This window comes from Falco naumanni (assembly GCF_017639655.2).
Source record: "Falco naumanni isolate bFalNau1 chromosome 21 unlocalized genomic scaffold, bFalNau1.pat SUPER_21_unloc_1, whole genome shotgun sequence".
Taxonomy (NCBI): domain Eukaryota; kingdom Metazoa; phylum Chordata; class Aves; order Falconiformes; family Falconidae; genus Falco; species Falco naumanni.
Genome location: NW_024427348.1, coordinates 197,441 through 220,857, shown reverse-complemented (window position 1 = coordinate 220,857; position 23,417 = coordinate 197,441). Strand labels below are relative to the sequence as shown.

General features: G+C 46.9%; 1 protein-coding gene across 1 annotated transcript; it reads left to right on the top strand.

Moving 5' to 3' along the window:
• Nucleotides 1-1,225: 1,225 nt before the first annotated feature.
• LOC121081923 (hydrocephalus-inducing protein homolog) lies at nt 1,226-16,014 on the top strand (the record flags this gene model as incomplete). The annotated part of the gene is made up of 11 exons (XM_040581277.1): nt 1,226-1,329; nt 1,826-1,994; nt 2,274-2,512; nt 2,836-2,950; nt 3,594-3,632; nt 3,750-3,873; nt 4,231-4,466; nt 5,079-5,230; nt 6,192-6,384; nt 6,926-7,034; nt 15,704-16,014. Coding segments are annotated over 11 exons (1,791 nt in total), but the record flags the coding sequence as incomplete, so codon positions are not given.
• Between the last annotated feature and the right edge of the window lie 7,403 nt (nt 16,015-23,417).

Here is a 23,417-nt window from a genome sequence, read left to right as displayed (position 1 = left end):
GCATGGCCTTGGGTTTCTGTTTGTGCTTTTTAACCCTTTAACTCCCAAATCTGCTCCATACCCGAGGGAAGGGACGTTTTTTTTTAAATTCAGCATTCCTCTTGGGAATGAATCCTCCCTATTTCCTTCCCTCAGACTTTGAGCTAACCTGTGAAATACAAGGCAATCTCGTGACTGTTTTGGAAGACAAAAGCTAAACTATTTTTAAAAGCTCTTTCCAAGAGCATTTCTTTCTACCCTGCAGGGAAGGAAACCCAACAAAGAAAGGGGGAGAACCCACGTGCCTGCAGTACCTCTGTTTTTCCAGGCATCTTTGAATTTCTAATTTGAAAAATGCTCTTTAAGTGGCCTGTGCATCATCACGTGTCTGGGCTGGAGGCACCAAGTACAGGGGTGGACATCAAAGTAACGCAAGGATGGTCACATAAAGCCCGGTCACATAAAGCGCGTATCCTGCAAGTTGAGTGGAGTGAAGGGCTGTCAGGGCACAGCCAGCCTCGAGTCTCTCGCCCCTGAGCTTTGCAGTGTGCAGGTTGGTCTGGGGGCTTAGAAACCACAGCGATGTGAGCGAGCAATTGGCAGCTCCTGAGGGCTCAGCAGGGCACATAAAGTTGTTGGATGAGTGCTTGGAAGCAAGAAGACAGAAACCCAGCTCCTCACCTGCTAAACCCTGCAGATATTCTCCGAGTAAGAAGAGCAAGGGCAGCAAAGTAGCTAAAGAAAATTTCCAAGAACGGAAACTTCCTGAGAAGGGTTTTGGGCTGCCTGAGAAGGGTTTTGGGCTGCCTGAGAACTCCCAGTGTCATAGAACAGTTTGGGTTGGAAAGGACCTCAAAGATTGTCTTGTCCCAACCCCCCTGCCATGGGCAGGAACACCTTCCACTAGTCCAGGTTGCCCCAAGCCCCGTCCAACCTGGCCTTGAGTGGGGCAGCCACAGCTGCTCCGGGCAGCCTCTGCCAGTGCCTCGCCACCCTCACAGTGAAGAATTTCTTCCCAACAGCTCATGTAAATCTCCCCTCCTCCAGTTCAAAGCCATTGCCCCCTGTCCTGTCACTACAGCCCCCCAGGAAACACCTGTCCCCACCTTTCTTATAAGCCCCATTTCAGTATTGAGAGGCCAATTGAAATTGGCCTGGAAGTGTTGAAATATCTGTCTTGTCACTTGGTGTGGTCTGTAGAGCTCACTAATACTCCCCGTTTCTTGCCTGGCTCTGCGGGTTTTCTGCAGGTGCAGGTGGCACCGTGGATTTTGGAGTCCTGAAAGTCCTGGATGATGCGAAGCAAGTGCTGACTCTGAGGAACAAGGGGAAGTACGAGATTGCGTACAGGTGGGTCCAGCTGCCTGGTCTGTGAACGCGTGGTGCCACCATCTGCCCAGGCCTGCCTTCTCCTCCTGCCCATGGCTAGAACCGCTTCCCGTGCTGGCTGCCTCGTGGTCTGGTTAAAAAAAAAGCCCGGGCTCCCTAATCTCAAAGACTTTAAGGGAGAATGCAGCCCCACACCAGAAGTCCTTCACAGCTGAGCAGGAACCAGAAGGAGAGGCCCTGAAATTGAAGCCACTCACTGCTGAGATCCATTGCCTTCCTCTGAGGGGCAGCTCCTTTCTCTTTATGACTCTTTAAGGGAGGGGATGAGAAAACTGGGTGTCGAGGTTAGTTTGCAACACTCATGATGGTCTGCACTCTCTCAAGATCTGAGATTCCCCAAGCAGAGCTGGACTCTTTCCCTTTTAATTTTTTTATGGTCTTATGTCAAGTCCTGGCTGTGCTGGTGGCACTTGTACTTTTAACTGCAGAGGTCTTTGTTCCTTCCCTTTCTCCCCAGTTTCCAGCTGAAAGCTGCAGGCACCACCATACCAGACCTGGCAAGCCACTTCACTATCCAGCCGCAGAAGGGCCTGCTGGCTGCCTCCGGGCGCCCTGTGCAGGTCCAGGTGTTCTTCCACCCCAAGACGGAAGTGAATATCGAGGACAAACCCATCCTGCACTACCAGGTGAGCTGCCCCAGCCAGGCAGTGGTGGCACAGCACGTCTTGGGAGCGTGAGCAGGACAGGTGCCTTCTGGAAGGAGGGCTTTAGCTGGGTAATTCTCGTAGGTGACAGCAATGTCTCAGAAAACATTTGTGATGCTTCCTAAGCGGAGCTGAAAGTCTGGCTCCGGAGGAGGCGTTGAAACAGGGAGGATGAGCTGATGGGGACCTGGGATGGGATCAGGGAACAGAGTCAGAGGCTGGCCTCTTTGCTGGTTTTACCAAGCCCTCCTCTGGCTGCAGGTGATGGAGCCCAGCATCTGCGGAGGAGGCGAGACCGTCGCCGTCATCCCAGTGAGGGTGTCGGCGAAAGCTGTGTTCAGCAAGTACAGCATTCACCCCGCCTCGCTCATCAACTTCGGTGCCATGGTGAAGGGCAGCAGGAAAACCTGCACCTTCATGCTGGAGAACAAAGGCAGCCTTGACTTTAAATTCCTCATCTACCGAGCAGACCAGGACGCATCCCGATTGCAAGAGAAAAGGTGAGAGAAGACCTGCATCACCTGTCCTGCCTGAGGAGGCACGACAGCGTGGCTGGTGTGTGACAGGCAGCCCAGACACCTGGGTTATTGTCCAGTTCACGTCACCTGCTTGTGAACAGGGAGTGGAAAAGTGCCTCAGTGTCCCCGTGTGTCGGGCAAAGCTGGTGATACAGCTGAGCTGTCTGTAAGCTGCAGGAGGTGCCGCCGGGGGCTGCGAGGGGCAGGGAGGCTTTCCTCTGTGGGGAGGGGAAGGTCAGCTTTGGCTTCAGAGGAAGGCAGGGTGGGGGCTCAGCATGATGGATGTTTCTGCTTTCTCCTCTTAGTGGATGTCAAATGAAATCTGCCCACTCTGGCAAGAGTGAGAACTTAGACCAAAGGACTTCCTCAGCCAAGAAAAGCAAGCGCTCGCTGCAGAAGGTTGCCAGCCCCTCCATGCAGGTGGGTGGCTCCCGCTCCCCAAGACACACTGCTGCGGGTGCTGGGGGAGGACGCTGATGGGGGCTCATCACCGTGGGGTGGGACATGGTCTGCACGATGGAGGTCCGTCATCTCCCAGCCACAAGCAGAGGCAGGAGCTGCTCAGTTGCACTGACAGTCCCGTGCTCTGGCTCAGACTTGGAGTTGTGGGGTCAAGAGAGAGGAGCAGGTCCCGTGTTTTGGTGGCTGCTAGCCAAAATAGGACTGTGAATACCACAGATGTGGGCACGTTCCTGTTTGAAGTCCCACTCCATAGATACCAGATGACCTTGTGTTTTCGTCTTCCCAGTCCCCTCCCTTCCCTCCCGTCACTTCTCACAGTTATTTCTGCTCTCCTGTTTTACCCCTGAGGCTGGAGGATCCCAGCTAGCACCTTCACCTTTTACACCCAAACTCCGTCCTCTGTGCCAGCCAGGATAGGCCTGCAGCTCCTCCTGGCTTGTCCCTCTCGTCCTGGGGCTGCCTCTGGGCCGTGGAGTCATCCCTCCCTGCCCTGGGACTGGGGGCTCGGCCTGGCTGGAGGTTGAGGAGCGGCGTACTCCTTGCTGGGGATGCTCAAGGCTGGGCTGCTGGACGTCAGCCTCTCCTGGGACTCTTTCTGCAGGCTCGCGTCACTCTAGGCATGTTCACGGTGTTTGGCGAGGTAAGTCCCCCTGTGAAATCTGGGTGGGGGGACCTGCCTGATGGCTGCCCCTCCTCTGGGAGGACCCCGACCTCTTGTTAACCTGGCTTTGGTTCCATCCCTCCTGGGGGCCAGCAGATGATCACTGCGGAATCACTGGGGACGTGCGAGGAGCACCTGCGCATCGATATCAGCGACAGAGACCCCCAGGACAATCCCCTCGGCATCCCCTATACCCTGCTGGCTGAGTCCTGCCTCCCAGGTACGCCCCGTCCACAGGTTCCCACAGCCAGACCAGCTGCTGGTCAGCACCTGAACTTATTGCTTGGTTAGAGAGGCGCCCTGACCTTGAAGCTAAACCCTAAAATCCTCAGAGGTTCCAGTTCTTTTCAAGTCAGCCAGCGGGGAGAGGCTGGGAGGGAAGCATGGAAGGATAAAAGGAAAGCAATACTCCTTGACTGGGACTGAGCTCCATCCTCGCAGCCGACTCCCCGCCCAAGGCTGGGTTTTGCAGTGACCTGGGCAGAAAGGGTTTATCAAGCCTTCCGAGAGGCCAGCAGGGTCCCGGAAAATTCATCAGGAATTCAGCATTCAGCCCTCCCTCTGCTCTGCTCCGCAGCATTTGTGGTTGATGACATCGAGTCCATCTTTGAGGAGCATCGAATCTGCAGCAACGTCAACCTCTGCCAGACCCCGCAGACGATGCGAGACAAGGGTGTGTATGTCAGAGATGAGAACAAGTTTATCTTCACCGACGTTCGGGTTGGGCACCGGGCCACAGCTCGCTTCAAGATCCACAATGTCAACAAAGTCCCCTGCAATGTGGTCCTTTCCATCAAACCCATCGCCGGTGAGGTAAGAACAAGAGGCCAAGGTGACCGTTGCTCTTTACAGGCTGCGCTGCCTTGTTCTCCAGACTCGTTGCTTCCTCTTGCCCGCCCTAGTCCAGCTCCGTGCAGGTCAGGCTACAGGGGGGAGCAGCAGTGCCAGGGTGGCAGTTCTGAATTTGGCACGTCTCGAGCAAGGCTTTGGCTCACCGCTCTGGCTGGGTCTTTGGTGGGAGACCCAAACCCTTCTGCACATCTCTTGGAAGCCCGCTCAGAGGGGGCCTTTACTGGCCTGACGTGCCTGGGCTCAAAGCAGACCATTCCCTCAGGCTCCCTGGCCTTTTCCTTCTCTTTAAAGGCCAGTTTGAGGTTAGTTGCGGGGTTTCCGTGCAGTGCCCCCCTCCCTTGTGTGCTGGGGTGGCTGCCCAGTGCTCAAAGCCAGCTTTTGCGCTCCTGGGCTCCCTGTGCAAGGTCAGCACCGCTTTGGAGTCACCCCTGCGATGGAAGGAGCCTGCCCAGGGCAAGCAGGGAGGGAGACACGCTGTCTGGGGCTGTTCCCGGTGACGCATATAAGAATAAGACTGCGTACGAAACACTGAAGGATGTTTCCTCCTAACACGGCTCTGTGGGTTCCCCCAAGTTTCACAGCCCCATCAGTGACATTTTCAAGGTGGATCCCGTTTGGATGTGCGTGCCCAGCTGCTCCCACGCCTTTGCTACGGTGACCTTCGCTCCACAGATGATGCAGAGCTACCAGTGCACTTTTGAGGCTTCCCTCGATGTCCTGGCGAGGTAAGTCCCCCTGTGAAATCTGGGTGGGGGGACCTGCCTGATGGCTGCCCCTCCTCTGGGAGGACCCCGACCTCTTGTTAACCCTGATGCTCTCAGTAGCCTTAGGCAGAGTGCTTAGCATTAGAGAATAGAGGAGGCGGTAACTACTAGACAGAGTAGAAAGAGAAGGGGTTATAGCTTAGCCTCTGCGAGTGACTGTGAAGACAGTGCAGCATTTGGTAGCCAGCTGGGAGTTAGTGAATCAGCAAGAAATGGAGATGTGCAACAGTTGAGCTGGGGCTTTCCAAGGACAAAGGTTTAGATGAAGCCGTTTCTGTGCCAGCCAGCCAGCGTGCATTATTTCCTCCTTGTTTCTGTTAAAATGAGATGATTGTATGTGATTACCTGGGGTATGTTAAGCTATTCTCTGTCAAAGGAGCGACTGGAGCCCTTCTAAAAGAGGAGCCCAGTTCCCCTGTCCTGGGACGTGTGTAGCAGGGCTCTGACCGGCTCTTCCCCAGCCGTTTAGTGGCTGAGTCAGGACAAGTCAGCTTTCTGCTCTAGTACGCAATTCCTTTTTTAGCGTCCTTGGAAATAATCATTACTGACGGTGCTATTTATTTTTCCCTTCTTGCTTTTATACTATTTCCATGCTGCGCTCGTGCTTTTTGCATGTGTCTCATATCATCGCAGCCAGTGAATTTGCCATGTCTCGCCTGTCGCCTCATTATTTACCTGCTGTGCTGCATGATTCGATTCAGTGACATGTTCTTTAACTGCTACTCTGGAAGGCTCTGGCTCTTCAGAGCTCTTGTGAATGGCCCTGATTGGATTGGGAGGAGGGGGGTGGAGGAGACCTGTGTCGTGGGGTACAGGAGCACCAGCCAGGGAAAATGCAGTGGGTGGTCCCTGCTTTGTTGCTTGCCAGGTGGGAAATTGGTTAGTGCCGGCCGTCACGATCTCTCCTCTGCCTTTCCTGCAGCCCTGCAGCAATTAAAGCGCAAAGCCTGACCTTCCGTGTCAGTGGAGATGGGACTCTGCCTCGGGTGACAGTCCTGCGCCCGGTACTTCACAGTAAGAGAGGGAACCCTCTGCTGGTCTTTAAGAAGCTGTTGCTGGGTGATTCACAAAAACTCCCTCTGGTCCTTCATAATGGTGGCACCCTACCTGTCCAGGTGAGGACCTGCTCAGGGAACGCTCTGGTCTGGCAACAAGTGCTTGTCTCGTGGAGAAAAGGTCCCAGGAAGCATGGCAGACCTGGAAACAGCTCTCAGAAATTCTTTTTAAGCAAATGACTGACTTGCAATTTCCAGGAAGAGAGTTCCTCTTGGAAATGCGATTTTTCTGACTAGCCTATCCTTTTCAGTTAAATACAACGCAAGAAAGTTGGTGGGGTGTTTTCCCCCCATCTCTCTTCTCACGCTTTGATTCTCGGGTGGGCACGTGTGATGTCCTAGTTGCATTAGATTGTATTTGATCCCATTTTACTACACTTTAATGAAAAATTCTGTTCATTACTTTTGTATCCCAACGCCTCTGAACGCTTCTTTTTTCTGTCTAGTTTTACTTGAACTTTGTAAGTTTAGCTAAGAGCTGTGTTTGAAGCGGGGAAGCATGCTGGATGCCCCGTGCTGGACCAGCACCAGTACGGTGCCAACCCACGTGTCACCCTGTACCCACACCAGTGTGGTTGTGCTCTGTGTTCCTTTTTCCCAGTTGACGATAGACCTGTTGGATGAAGCGGGAGTTTTCTTCTTGAAAGCCAGGCCCACCACACAATGCGTCTACCAAGCTGGGGGCGTGAAGGAGGACTCTCCTGCAGGAGGTAAATCCAGTAAGCGTGAAGCACGGTCATCCACACAGGGGAGAAATGTGTGCCCTGCTCTTGGCTTGGCCAAGCAGCCGCCAAATGTTAGGTGTTGTTTCTTCGCTGGGGCTCTCTGTACCCCCAGCTTTTCATGTGGACTCTGCGCACGGCTTCCTCCTAGAAAGTGGTTGGAAGTTTTTTCTGTTCCTCTGGACATGGTGGGTTGAGTTGCGGGGGGCTGTCACCACTTCAGCGGACCATCTGAGGTCTTTGCTGCGTGTGGGAGTAGCAGCCTGAATGGAGGCAGCCCCTGAGCCCACAGCCAGCCAACAGAAGCCAAACCCATTCTTTGGCTCAGCTTTACGTGTGGCAGGAGCTGACTGACTGCAGTTTGAGTGAGCGCTGGGTGTTAACCTGTGTTTAAGACACTTCAGCAGTGATACGCGTGGTGCTGTCGTAGCCTTGTGAGCATAGGAGGAGGGTCTGGCACCATTGGTGGGAGAACCTGTGCTTAGAGTGTTTCAAAGAATGTCTTCAGAATTTCTTAGCGATTGAGTATTCTTTATTGTCGGCGCCGGGCGTACGGGGGATCCTTCCACCAATCGTACCCACCCAGAGGGGCAGATTATCTTATATTTATAGAATGAAACAATGAATATTCCATTAACGCCTATACATATTCATTACCTGAACCCGCCTACCCTCGCTTCGTATGCTAATTAGCTTATCAGTCTTTCACGCTTGCGCAGATTCTTCCAAAAATTGTGGGCCGGGGTCTTTAGAATGTGGGCAGTGGTCTATGGGAGGAAGGCTGTAGGTCTTCCTCATGGTGTACTTTTCACCTTTTGCTCATTTGCAGTGTTCTTATCAGTCTGAGGTAATTTATGCCCTTGCTGGCCATCTGCTTTTCTTGCTTAATTATTTCTTTTACCCTTATCTGTCCTCTCCTGCTGAAGTGTTCCGCTAAAGTTTTAACACAGAAGGTCAGCAGATAGGCGGATGTCTAACAAAGGATAACAGAACAGACACCACAGGTAGATGAGTAACATGTGGCGGTACATGATATCTACAATTGTTACAGTGGCTAACAAACATAATGTTTATTCTTTAATTCTATTCTAAAGTTCGTTCACACTACATCACTTTGAAGCATATGCTTTAGTAAGCAGTAGGTTTCCCTCCAGGTCTTGGCCCTTCTCTTTGCTTTCACTGCTGTGTTTCAAAAGTGATGAGTTGGCAGACTTGTAGAAATCTTTCCCAGGGTTTTTTTACAATACCCCTTGTAGTTTTACTCAAAGACATCCAGCTGTCCCGTTATCTCCTTGGTAGGGCAGCTTGCTTTGCAGATAAGGAGGACAGCTCCCCTTGCAGAGATTTGCAACTTTCTTGTCCGAACAGTCTATATGATCTTTCAGACATTTTAACCCCTTTGTCGCTATACAATTACAAGCCTGTTTATGCATTACAATGAATATTGGTTTATGAATACAAACTTGACCATATTATTTACAGCTTATTCACATCATTCCCCCCTTTTCTTGATACAAGCAAATTCTTTTGCTATTTTATTTTTCAAAAGTACAATAGAATAAGCATTTGAACAGAACACACACAAGTATTATTAAAACAGTCAACAAAACTATGTCAACTAAACCTGTTTTAACCATTGTACATTAGGTAACCAGGAAGTTAGAGTTGTCCAAACATTTCCAAAATCCCAAGACACATCATCCTCACTTACTTCATGTAATACCTTGGTTTGTTTCCATATTTCCTCTAAGTCAGTGGAAACTCTTCCACTTTGGTCCACGTATACGCAACAACTAGTATTTATAACTGTACATACTCCCCCTCGATCAGCGAACAGCAAATCCAAAGTTATTCTATTTTGTAACACCACTTGTGAGAGGCTAGATATTTCCTCTTGTTGGGCTTTCAATGCATCAATTGTTATTGTTCTGTTTTCTAATTTCTCTACTCACTCTTAACCAAGGGACAAACCATCGAGCAAAACTATGGAATGCAGTAGACCTCTCTATTATAGGATTTGTGTTTAAGTATCCTTGTGAGAACGAATCATGTACTGTCATATTAGGCACTACTGCTCCCAAGGTGCAGGTTCCCTTCCAATTTTTAGGTAAAACCTTTTGAGCTGTATCATTGCACAGCCAGTACCATCCTTTCCCTTCGGGCACTGGCCAAGCAGTAGAGCTAACAGACAGTGAAGTACCGATGTCTAAAGCGTTATTACAAAAGGACTGAGTTCCTACATACATTACGGGATTACAATCCACAATTCCCATTCTTTTAGGTGGATTACATCTCTGAACACACATATAGTATGACTCTTGCACGTTAGGACTGTTTATCTCTAATTTTAAAATTTCATCATTTTCAATACTCCAAGAGGTATTTTCCTACAGTCTTTCCTAAGATTTATTCCTAGGTAATGGAAATCCAATCAATGATATACCCTTTCCTCCATATTCAGGCATAGGTGTACATATCCAACAATCAGTTTTATTCAGAGCCTGAGATATGCCTTGTACCAGGGATAAATGTACATTCTTATTCCACAGAGTTAAGTACAAATTTGGCAAACATCCGACTATAATTATGACCTGAAGAATCGCAGTCCTGTGGGTCCTGCCGGAGTGACAGCCCATGATTTCTCAGGAGTTTTCTTTATTCTTGAATAGTGGATACAAGCGGCTCGTTCTTTTCTGTTCATCTTCGTCACTTCCTGAAGAGAAATACTGGATTCACGAGTGAAGAAGTCTTTTCACGTTACATGAAACTTTGCTGGACTGTTATTCTGCTTCTAGTTCATGTTTGTACTTTGCATCAAACACACAGTTTTCAAAATAACTCCAGAGAGTTGGGTAATACATATAATAATAACCTACAAAACTAAAACCTAAAAATAACACTTTTCCTTAACACATTCTCTTTTTTTTTTACATGCGTCACTATCATGGCTAGACTATAGGGATTTCGCATGCGCGGTCTTTCCAGATTTTTCCAACACATTCCGTGGGGCTTTGAAATTGCGCATGCGCATGCTCAAAGGTATACACGGACCATTCGCGTGACAAACAATGGCTACTGCGCGCCCAGATGAAGTCCCAAACCCATTTCCTGAGCTTACCACTCCGGTAAGTCTGTTAATGGTAACATTTATGGCACTATGGCCAAATGACAGGTCCCTGTTTTCAATGTAAGGTTTTCTCACCACCAGACCACCACGTCACCTTCCAGGGAAGAAGGGTCTAGAGTGGACATTTCCCCCTCCAAACATTCTGTAAGGTGAGTGTTCTCAAAACGTTTAACCTATACGGTTCATTAGAAAGAAGATCAAAAACTTTTTCTTCCTGTTGCTGTTTAGGCAGAGGGTGCGTTTTTCTGTTATCTCACGTCAAGAACTTATGGTGGAGGTGGAAAAGTATAAAAGACATTACCATATCCTCGTCTTTGCATTCCTGGCGCTTGTTTTTGTTGCTATTCTATTTTTTTTCTTACTCAGCCTACATTGTTATCTGAATTGTTAAGAGTCAATTGTTTCCAAATTCTTGTTGGCTATTAAAATGTTATTTTGTGTGTACATTTTGTCATACTACTCGCATTTGTTTAACGCCATCGGGTGAAACCATAATAGCAAATTGAACGTGTTGAATTAGTCTTATAAAACATTTAACAGCACATGGCAAAAACAATAAGGTGGCTAATCCACATAACAAATAAAATAGGATTCGTTTTACCCAGGGGCTCCCGAGAAGCCAGGAAAACAAGTCAATATTCGTCTTTCCAAGTTCGGACAGGAACACGGGCTAACTTCCCTATCTCTGATGTGATTTGTTTAACTACCTCACCATTGTCATCAATTTTCAAACAACAATTGGAAACATTTACTTTACCACAAACACTCCTACTTCGGCTAGCAGGTAATCGAGAACCATCCTGTGTTGATAAATTGCATTTCACATAGCTGTTTGATTAGTAATAATTTTAGATGAATGATACGATTCAGATTGTAGATAGGTTCTCGAGCACCGTTAATGAGTTCATTAGGATTCCAAGTTGCAGGTCCATAATACTGTATGATACGTTGGGGTGTCCATTCATTTAATAAATATCGGTACCCCCAAATTCTTGGCAGTCTGGAAAAATCAACTTGCTACTGTCGCCCTGGCTAATTTTCAAACACATTTCACATCGCTGAGTCACCTGTTTTATTACAGTATACAAGTTCTGCCCTATCAATTTCTGATTTAAGACTTTTATATAAATTATCAGCTCCCCAATACATCTTATTATGTTCTATTACGGCTGTGGTCCATATTAAATTGGATGGTACCACTATACGACCATCCCTCAAATAAGTCCACTTATTTATTTTATCATTCATATCCTGAATTACCTTTAAGTTTTCTTTAGAATAATTTGGCTCCTGATCTGTACTTACAGTTTGGATTTTTACTGTCTGGTATTAAGGATAATTCATGGTCGGCCAGGCGGTTTCCAATTTCCAAACCAGTGCCTCAATGGGCCATCTTATGTTCTTCCTTCCTGGACGACCCTCTTATAACAGAGGGGGCCATTCCTCACATCAAGGTCTGGCATGGCACATGTCCCCACCGCTCAACGCCTACTGGGTTGCAGCCAGCAGCAGAGCTCAAGATCCTTCTTGGTGGCAAACACCGAGGCCAACCCAGTCTTGCCCTTGATTGTGGTAGGAGGCACCTGACCAACCTTATTCCTTGTACTTTGTTGTCAATGCAGTTTCATCTGCACATCCCATAACAAGTCACAGTCATGGTAAAACACAGATTTAGATTAGTAGAACTACTACAGAGTGTATTTTATTTTAGTTTTTATGCAATATCCCCCACAGCCTTGCTGACCAAGGGATATTGTTTTACCTGAACTAGGCAGGCCTCCCGTTTATCATTTTTACTGTAACAGGGAAAGCATTTTTCCCTTTACCTGGGATTTACTTCCAGATATACCGGTTAAAGATTTCTTTTACTTCAGAGAGGTCTTCTCTTCCACTTAAAGGTTTCAGGATATTTTCCTGGTGGCCAGCAGCTCCCACAACTGTAACAAATTCTTTTCACTGAAGTTTAACACCAAATAAGTTAGTTTTGTATTCACCAACTTTTCTACATTACAATTACCTAGTAACAAACAACTCGAACCTTTATCCAGTCCTATTCACAACCAACTTTCCAACATCTAAATTTCCCCATCAGAGATTCACCTTTACTCTCCTCAGACCCGCTGCCTGCCCTAGAGGGGCCGTTACCGGTCCTGTTGTGCTGCAAATGCTGCAGCAATTGGGGTGACATTGTCAGGTCCTTCTGCTCAATTGTCAGCAACAGCAACCCCCTCCTCCTCACCAGCAGAAGGGTTCGGGGCAGGAGATGCTGTTCCTGCTCTGCTCTGCAGGTTACACGAGCCTGCCTCTGCAGCAGCACTTCTGTTTTAACTCTTTCTTACCCTGAATGCAAATCTGCTACTTGTTACTTTAAGTTTGTGTTATTACATACCAGCCTTTGCAGGCAAACAGCAAACACCCTGCCATGCGTCCAGCAGGACTCAGCCGCACCTTCGAGGGGCTACGGGGCTTTGTACAAACTCACCCCAATACTTTAACACTTTCCCAGGGTCTTTGACTCTCCACCCCCCCACCCCCCCCCCCGGCTTCAGATCTTACATACATTATCACAAGTTTTTATCTTACAACATGTTTCATTCTGGTTGCTGCACAGAAAGAACCACAACCTCAACGCTCTCTTTTTTTTTTTTTTTTTAAAACAAATATTTCAACAAGAACATCCTTAAAGCTATTAAACAGGTACACCAAAAACCTAAAATCTTAACCAGAGGACTAACGGTGCCCCAAAGAGAATGTGGATCAAGGCCTTGCTCATTAGCCTCTCCATTTTGTACCTCCGTAACACTAAAACCTTTAAGACCGCCATATAAGTATTACTCTGACAACTGTGTTTGCCTGTTTATCTTAGAAAATTTCAGTATTTCTTTACAATCCATTAAGCACAGGCATAATTACACACATTTATTTTGGGATACTTCTGTGCCTCCCACAATTTAAGCCTATAAGAAGACACTGTTTAAGCATCATACTAACTCAGGTTAACCAGCAGCAGCTTCAGTATTCGAATGGAAAGCCACAGACGTGTTCACAGTCACCAAAAAAATATCCCTGCAAATAAATCTACAAATCAGTTACTGAACTTGGCTTTGTATTGTGGAGCTGAATTGGAGCAATGCCACTGTCAGCTGAAATTAAGCAAAGTGCTCCATCCCCCCCACAGGCAGAGTAGGGCTAGTTTTGCATACAACGTGGACATCCTGTCCACAGCACAGGTGTTTAATCTTACAAATCTCCTTCTGCTGCATCACTGTACCTGCACGACACTGACGCAGCCTCAGATCCTCATGTAAATATACTATAGTAATGCAACTTACATAAAGTAAGACACTGAGTACAGTTTTGTTTGGTTTTTTTTTTTTCTATCCTTTTCTAGAGCCATAATCAAAGATCAGGTGGTGTTAATCCCACACCCCTCCTGTCACACAAACATATCAGCACACATTACTTCATCCCATTTTCCTTCTCTCCATACTGCAGCAAAGTATTTTCTTATTCACATTTCCACCAGCAGACCCTCCAATATCCTTCCAGTGACTCAAAACACATCCTAACGGGCTTTTCTTTAAAATCCCACCACTCTGTTTTCCTCCCATTTTTCCAGCTTACACTCACAGAACACACTTATCACTTACAGAATTACTACTTACAAAACGCAACACACAGGTATCTTTCTACAGCAACAGCAAGAGCTCACTATTATTATAAAAAATATAGCCGAAATCACAGTAACAATTATCAAAGTCAAATTCCACATTCCATAAATCCGGTAACCAAAATAAGCAACACTGCAGCAAATAAGCTTTATAAGCAAACTTGCCAGATTCCAGATGGCAATTAAATGCCGATAAAACCCAAACAGAACCAGAAGTATACTTAGGGTGTCAGCCACAGAAGTATACCTGAGTTTTCCAGACCAGACGTATACTTGAGAAACTAGTTCCCAAGCACACCCAGATGTATACCCGAGAAACTAGTTCCCAAGCATACCCAGACGTATACCTGAGAAACTAGTTCCCAAGCATACCCAGATGTATACCTGAGAAACTAGTTCCCAAGCATACCCAGATGTATACCTGAGAAACTAGTTCCCAAGCATACCCAGACGTATACCTGAGAAACTAGTTCCCAAGCATACCCAGACGTATACCTGAGAAACTAGTTCCCAAGCATACCCAGATGTTACCCTGCGGAAATCAATTTTCTCGTCTTACGGGTAACCCCAGATTACCGGTAATACCAGAATACAGCAATAAAGAATACTATCACTTACAGGAGATGGGATTCTTGTCTGCCTCCGCAGTGATCCGATGAGTTGGGGAGTCCCTCCGGGAAAATCCCGGGGGTACCCAAGGGAGTCCACTTCCCAGCGGGTCCTACGGTCAGGCAGAGAGCCGTCCCATCTGGGTCGCCAGATTGTTTCAAAGAACGTCTTCAGAATTTCTTAGTGATTGAGTATTCTTTATTGTCGGCGCCGGGCGTACGGGGGATCCTTCCACCAATCGTACCCACCCAGAGGGGCAGATTATCTTATATTTATAGAATGAAACAATGAATATTCCATTAACGCCTATACATATTCATTACCTGAACCCGCCTACCCTCGCTTCGTATGCTAATTAGCTTATCAGTCTTTCACGCTTGCGCAGATTCTTCCAAAAATTGTGGGCCGGGGTCTTTAGAATGTGGGCAGTGGTCTATGGGAGGAAGGCTGTAGGTCTTCCTCATGGTGTACTTTTCACCTTTTGCTCATTTGCAGTGTTCTTATCAGTCTGAGGTAATTTATGCCCTTGCTGGCCATCTGCTTTTCTTGCTTAATTATTTCTTTTACCCTTATCTGTCCTCTCCTGCTGAAGTGTTCCGCTAAAGTTTTAACACAGAAGGTCAGCAGATAGGCGGATGTCTAACAAAGGATAACAGAACAGACACCACAGGTAGATGAGTAACATGTGGCGGTACATGATATCTACAATTGTTACAGTGGCTAACAAACATAATGTTTATTCTTTAATTCTATTCTAAAGTTCGTTCACACTACATCACTTTGAAGCATATGCTTTAGTAAGCAGTAGGTTTCCCTCCAGGTCTTGGCCCTTCTCTTTGCTTTCACTGCTGTGTTTCAAAAGTGATGAGTTGGCAGACTTGTAGAAATCTTTCCCAGGGTTTTTTTACAATACCCCTTGTAGTTTTACTCAAAGACATCCAGCTGTCCCGTTATCTCCTTGGTAGGGCAGCTTGCTTTGCAGATAAGGAGGACAGCTCCCCTTGCAGAGATTTGCAACTTTCTTGTCCGAACAGTCTATATGATCTTTCAGACATTTTAACCCCTTTGTCGCTATACAATTACAAGCCTGTTTATGCATTACAATGAATATTGGTTTATGAATACAAACTTGACCATATTATTTACAGCTTATTCACATCAAGAGGTAGCTGGGTTTCAACCCCTTACGCCCCACAGAAATATTTCAGCGGTACAGCTGTATCACTTGTCGCTGATTTCATTGCTGTGCAGAGAGGAAGCCTCACACCGCTCTCCTGGTCCTGCTCCGTGGGGAATTAGCAGAGTTTGACGTGCTTTTCAAACCCACCCTGGCCCAACGTGTGGAAGGCAGGATCCACTTGTCAGTGGTGAACAACCCGTATGAGGAGACCGACATTCAGCTGGTGGGCGAAGGCTACGAGGATGACTTCACGCTAGATAACATCCACGGACTGGTGGCAGACAGGGATTGTCTGTTAACCACCCCACGGGTGGGAACTGGGGCGGCTACGCAAACCTCCCGCCCCCCGGCTGAGGAGGGTTCCGTCGACCCTCAAAGCTGACAGAAAAGTGACGCGCCCACTCAGCGTCCGAAAGACTCTAACATCTTCAGCTCACCCACAGACTCCTCGGCGAACTCCTTTCGCGGCAAACTGGCTGCAGAGGCCAGGGGTGCTGAGGCGAAAGCCGAGGCCGAAAATACACGGATTGAACCACCGCCCTGTGCGCCCCAAGATGGCGCCGAGCAGCAAGGCGGGAGCAGGGCGCGAGCGCTAGAGTTAACAGGCGCACACAGAGGGGAGGGGGAGGAGAATGGGAAGGAAAAGAGTGATTGGCATGACCAAAAAAGGGAAAAGATCACGAGCGAGGGGCGGAAAGCTAATCAGAATGACCCTCCCCAAAACCGTCCTTATAAGGCAGGCGCCTCCCCAAGCGGAAGGCAGGGCGGGCAAAAAGGGAAAGAACCGCCCGATTACACAAGAAAGGGGAGGGGCCGAAGCCCGACCACATACCACCAGCACCCGGAAGAGAGCAGTCAGTCGGACTCTGACTCCGACTCAGACGCTGCATGGGAGACTTGGCTTGCAAATACAAAGACCAAAATATCACCACTCACGGAAAAAGAAAAACAGAAGGGGACAGAAATTACTCTCACTGATTGGAGAAAAATACAAATTGCATGTGCCGATTGGGCCCCAACAGACACACTAGCATTCCCGGTCCGAGTGACGGACGGGGGACAGAGGGTTCATTCGCCCTTAAGCCCTAAGGATATACAAGCGATTGTTAAAGCAATAGCAGACAAAGGACTCAATTCGGCCATGGTCTCCACCCTCATAGATGGGGTTTTGGGGGGAGATGATTTGCTCCCGTTCGATATAAAACAGACCTGTAGGTTGATTTTTGACGGGGTGGGGATGATTGTGTTTAAACAAGAATGGGAAGAGAACTGTGCGAGGCAGTTAGCCCGAGTAACCGGAGCGGATCATCCGCTACACGGCTCCAGCCTACAGCGGTTGATGGGTACAGACCCAACAATGATTACCCCCCAAGCATAAGCCCAGGGCCTGCGGGCCCATGAAGTTATGGCAACCACCCGTGCAGCTAGAAGTCATCCATCCCTAGAAATAGTTCCAGGCTGGCCGTAGCTGCTGCTTTCCAGCAGGGCGCACTGTGGTCCAGGCGTTGTCAGTGCTGCGCACAGAAAAGGAGGCTCTAGAAAAGCAAAACGAGAAAGAAAAGCACCGAGAGCAGCATCAAATTGAGGAGAAGGTACGGCCTGAGTTTCCAGGCTGTGTGTGGTATATTGACCTTCTGAACTGTAGGTATGGAGAAGCTACTCTGTCCCTTCCAAGCTTAGGCAATTTCTGGAATGGTCCTGGGGCTTTTCAATAGCTTTCTTCGCACCCTTAGTGATTACAGGCATGCAATGGATGTACACAAATACATAAGCATGTCTCCTACATCCTTCAAAAGTAGAGACACTCTTCATGTTTTTGGACTGAGGAGCCTTTAAAGGCTGTTAAGGCTACGCCTGCAGCGACCCAAGAGCATTGCCTGGGAGCAATACAAGATGTTGTCCCTCTTACAAGCTGGGGTGCTGCCAGCTCAGGAGTTCAAGATCAGACTGGAACCTCTCCTGCTATGTTGCCACGTGAGGACTCCAGAGCCAGCTAGTAGTATAGCTTTTGACTGGCCGTCTGCGGTCTGCTTTGATTTCTGGAAAGGAGTCTGCTTTCCTTGGGCTTTGTGTCTATGGGTAATAAAGCAGTGCATTCACTGCTTTTGGGTCCTCGGTCTGTATCACCTCAGGGGTCTTGTTTAGTCAGAGACCTTGGATGAGTTTATACTGGAGCAGGGCTGCCCATCAACCGAGAGCTGTGGTGGAATCCTTCACTCTCCTGACTGCTGCAGTGAAAGGAGGAGGACAGAAGCAGAGTCTTCCGCAGCAACTTTCCAGGGATTATATTTGAAGTTTTTTCCTTCTCAGTAAAAGAAATCATGGCCCACCCTGTCTCCATTTCAGCTCCTGGTTCATTGGACATGAAAAGGAGATGAACTTCTTGCTGAACTGATGGGAAATGCGGGTGAAGCCTCTTAGAACCAGAAGTTGTAGTTTTATCACCACATCGGTCAGCCTTGGCCTAGCCCTTTCTCTAGGGAATGATGAAAAATCACTTGCAGGGGAAAGCCCAGGGCAGTCTGTATGTCACTGAAGTCACAACAAGGTCAGCTTTTGCTAGGAGTGATCTATTTCTGAGTGGCAGCTCCTGCCTGTGCAGCAGCTGGCATTGGTGCCAGCCCTGTTTATAGCTTTGCTTTGCTGTTTGCTGCCCCTTTGGCCATAGAACATTTGCAGGGAGGAAGTAATGGGCGTTGTCTTGCTTTACTGTATGCAAATGTCATATAGATTGAAATTCTGCAGGCTGAATGGGTGCGTGGCTGTGTGTAGAGGGAAAAGGATGAGACAGTTCATCTATGCGTATATTTGTATGGCAGTTGTGCTGTGCAGGTTGTGCTGTGCAGAGACAGCTAAGATATCCCAGGCATTAGAAGATGCTTAGCCATCTTTAGTGTTCAGAATTAGCTTGAATATCAACACAACTGCACCGTGCTGTGTGGATACGCTCAGTGTGACAGTCTTCTCAGAAACTGGTAAGCTCTTCAGGTAATTCTGGCCAGAATTTAGTATCTAGTTTAGTATGAGAACATCAACAGTTAATAATCCATGCCATCTGTTCCTCACCCTAAGCCCTTTTAATAGTCCTGCTAATTTGATGATGAGGTAAGAAGTACAACTGGGGGACTGACAGGGCTTGTAGCCTTGCCCCTCCTGCAGGAGAGCGAATTGGATGTCCTCTAAGCATTCGATGGGTTTTGAATCCCAGCATCGACTGCTTTGTGTTCTCTCAGAATTCGGAGATGGATGTGAGGTTCTTTGCCCCTAATCCAGCCCCTGTCCATCATTATCACCTCCTCAAAGTGGCCAGTGCTTTGTTATCAGGAGAGGCAAAATCTTACAGGGTAGCCATAACCTCCTCTGAGAGTCAGACAGATATTCTCCGTGGGTAAGAAAGTGACAGTGACCGAAAGCTCTAGGGGGAAGCAGGCTAGAACAAAGCTGTCCATTGCATCCTTTCATCAAACTGTTAATCTTTCTTTCAAAGACATCACATTTGTTTGGTGACAAAAGCCCCAAAGAAGCTGAATTGAGCCTGAAATCCTGTAGCAAGATTTAGAGGAAGCGTCTTTCATTCAGAGCAGGGAGGGGTGAGAGACTCCTTCTTTTTCTTCCTACCAACCAATGGGCTCACAGAAGCCCACGAAGGTGACGGATTAATGCAGGGGCTCCCCAGGTAGATGCTACGTGATTCCTGGCACGCTCCACACAGCGACCAGCTGAACAAGAAATATGGAGTGTGACAAGATCCGGCATAAACTTGTGCTTTGGAAGGAGGGTGCTTTGCCTCTCTCTAAGAGATTTGTAAATTTACTACAGAAGACCCAAGATACAATGATCAGTATTACAGTTGTCAGAATCCAAATAGCACAGATTTTAACCAGTTTTTCTACTCCTAAGTTTTGATTGTATATTGTCTTGCTGTTTCCTCTAGTGCACAGCCCTGTTCCAAATCTCTGTTCTGGATGCTTTCTGTGCAAAGTCTGCATCTTTTTCTCAAGAACAACAACAAAAGTTAACAGGATCCTAGCTCTATTCTAATTATCAGGTGGATTTAGGACTTAAGGGCAAACTAACTGGGCTATAAGGAGGCTGCAATTTGATGTGTATTACTTCTGTGCTAGCTTTTTCAGTCTTTCCCATCCTTTGCTGCTCATTTATGTCTGTGTATTGTCCCTTCTTTTGTGTTGGCATTGCTGGCTGTGCAGCCAGATTTCAGCTGGAAAAATAACTTTATTTTTGGCTAAACTATTTTTCAGCCAGATCGTTTCCCTGACCTGGTTCACTGAGCAGTAAATAAACCCTTTTGTGGTCTCTGTGATGGAAGAGTGATGAGGAGGGGAATAAGGGTTTGGGGGCAGAGCCTGCTTCAACTGGATTAAGCCGCACTGTTGTCAGATGTCTAAGTACGGCCTCATTTCAGCCAGTACTTGGAGGCACCTGAATACTGTGCTCCTGGGACAACATTGCAATGCCTGGGTCTTCCTTGTCAGCAGGAAACAGGTACTTTGTGCGTAAATGGAAGGCCCAGGGCTGTCTTAATCATTTGTGCTGCAGAGGCATCCCCAGTGGGAGAGGATAATGGAGAGGAAAAACCCTCTGAAGCAAGACCATTTTACTTTGAGGTTTGGGCATAGTTGTATTTGTGTGTCAAAGATGCGGCAGGCATTAGGACCACGCAAGGGCCACTTGGAAGCATCTGACTGTTTGTAAACTGTGCTTTCCTGGCTCTGGAGGCTTTTAAAAATAGTACCGAACCTGCAACCAGTCTGTGTTTTTATTTAATTATTATTAAATAGTTATATGGGGAATTGGAAATATTGACAGCAGTGTTAACGTATGGGGTGCAAGTGGTGTGTCAAGCAAATGAAAGAGATTTAGTTTGTAGCCAGTAAATGGCATGAAGGAGTCTGAGCCCCACATATAAGAGCGTTTGGATGTGTGTCCTTGTGGCTGGTAGGCTGTGCCTCAAATGTCCGTGCAGCAAAATTTCCTTACAGCTGCTCTGCTTTGCAATTTGTCTTTGTTTCCTATCGACAGCAAATTAGAAGTAGGAAGCTCTTTGCAGTGCTAGATTTTCTGTTGGAGGGAAATGGAAGCTAAATCCCATGGGTGTAGTGTAGCTTTGTCAGAGCTAAGTGCCTGGGGTCGCGCAGCCAAGCAGTGGCTGCTTTTGCAAAGGGAAGCGGTTATGTTACCCCTCTGTGGGTTAATATTTGTGCTATAACTCCATACTTCACCCTCACTCAGAACTGAACTGCAGCAAGGTAGGTTATAACCTGCTCATGTGGCAGCATATTGCGTTAATGGTAAGAGCAACCATGCTGACGCTGCTTTTCCCTTGAGACATTTCCTCCTTTGAAGAGGAATTGATAATGTCACTTTTATGACCCTCTGTGAGCTTTTGCGACATGGAGCCTCTCTATCAGCCTGTCTAGCTCTTAAAGCTGTTTCTTCTCAAGCTTGTACTGAAACGAGGCATTGCTGAATCACCTCCGAAGCAGCAATGTTATGAGAGGTCATACTGAAAGTGGACCAGTTCCCACAGGAAAGTTCTGCAAACAGCCTTCTTAAAAGGCTTTTGTTTAAAAGCTAATGTCTCACGCACCCTGTTGCCTCTGTGAATGAGAAGATTCAGCCCATAGCTGAGACAGACATGGGGGATGAGACAGGGATTTCTATTGGCAACTGGAAAGGAAGAAGAAGCTGAGAAGTAGGTTGACTTTTGAAATTCAGCTCTGGTGTCCTGGCAGCTGTTGAAGTGCCATAAAAAAGGCAGTGGTTTAACACTGGGTGAGCATCAGAATCTTCAAAGCACTTTCCTGTTTGGGAAAGATGTAAGGAACTCCTCAGAATTCCTGTCTGCGTTTGGAGGGGTGGAGGCTGCAGCCTGCTCTAAAGAGGGAATAGGAAGCTCCAGATCTTCATCCAGCGGATATTTTTCCCATGCTCTTTCCTCCCACACAGCAGCTCCCTCCCTTCCCTTCTGGAGCAGCAACAGGCAATAGTTTCAACACAGACAGTGCTTGGCTTCCTTAGGTTTGCTGGGTGCAGCTTCAGAATTAATTTGCTCTTTTAAAAAAATGTATTTTGAAGAATGGAAATCTTACGAGAGCGGTGTTACTGTTAGAAATCTCTGGCGTGAGAGCAATGACCTCTGGTTCCCTGTACCTCAGCAAGCATGATGAGTGAAGTTAACTCTGCTGCCTGATTTAGGGATAACATAGGCTACAGCTCACACGTAGATGCAAGTAAAAATCAGTATTTAACTCTAGGAAAGCCAGCTTTTACTTGCTGTCTCTTAGTTCTATTTGTATTCCCTCCAATGCAAATAATAATTCATAAAATTTTTTTTCCTGACAACTTTTATCTAGGAGTCTTGGTGTACCTTACAGACTGATGCTCTGAGTTTCTCAGCCTCCCAGCAAGAGACATGTTGTCTGACACAGGGGCAATGAACAGTACAGGGACTGCCCTGGGATATTCTGAGCCAATATTAGAAAGGATTTGAACCCAGCATCCCACTCCTGCATTTTTATAGTAATAGAGACCTACAGCTACCTATGCAATGATTTTACTCCAAGAACCATTTGTAATAGCAGGGAGGTTTAAAAGAAAAGAAAAAGGATAAAAGCAAAAAAAAGGATAAAAGCAGCAATTCATTTTCGCAGTTCTCAGCCCTTTTTATATTTTATTATGAAATGCATTTCTAAGGCATTTTCTTGAAGGAGCAAAGAAGGCATATTCATTTTAAGCTATTATTTCATGCTGTTATTAAGCTTCTGATTAAAGTACTTTTAGAGTGATGACATCATTATTATAGATTATTATAGATTATTATAGATAAATGACATCATTATTTCAAACTCCTACAAGAAAGGTGGGCCTGAAAAAGCATTTTTTATTAATATAGTGAGATTTGAGCTGTGATGGAAGAGAACACAATTGTCTTGGAGCTTTCAAGGAGAATAACTTGCTCTGTGTCTCATGAGTTCAAATAATTTTGTCTTCTGGACCATCTCCTCAAATGCTGCTAATGTGGTGAGGTATGGGAAAAAACAGACTGAGATAATGGGCTCTAAAAGGACCAGAATAAGTGGTTAGGTTTCACAACTTTAATGCGCTGCCTCCTTAGAAGGCAAACACCAGCACTGTGTATCAGTGCAGTTTCTGAATTGATTTTGTGTGTTGCAAAGGTCCAGCCTGGAAAAGTATACTGAATAGATCACCTTCGATTGCTGTGTTAGAAACATGTCCCCAGTGATCTGGTTAGTAAAAGGTAGAAGGTGGCACGGCTGCTGCTGTTTTGGCTCTGCAGAATAAAGAGCAGCTCTATGACTAATTCTTGCTGAAAACAGGATCTGAGTGAAAATGACATTACAGTTTCAGACAGTTTCATGTAATTTTTTTCCTGTCTTCAACGAGTGTTGTGTCAGTCCAGGTGGGATTGCCCTGAAGTAACCTGCTTGTTTTGTTTAGGTCCTTATTTCACAGGAAGACTTATGCAGCATCAGCAAAACTTTATTGTCCCTATTTGCATAGAATTAGATGCAGAATCAAGTATCAGAGAAGAGCTAGAAAGCTGTAAGAATTTAATATTCCCCAAAGGTCTCACGTTTGTGAAATGACAAATCTGAGCCCTTTGGGAGTTTGCAGCTTGGACAGACAGTAGGGAAATGAAACAGCTGCACATCACAGCCTTCAGAGATCAAGCATAAAAGTGAATGGAGCTGTCTTCAATTACATCTGTCCATTTCTGCCAGGTGTGAAGGTACATGGGAAGTT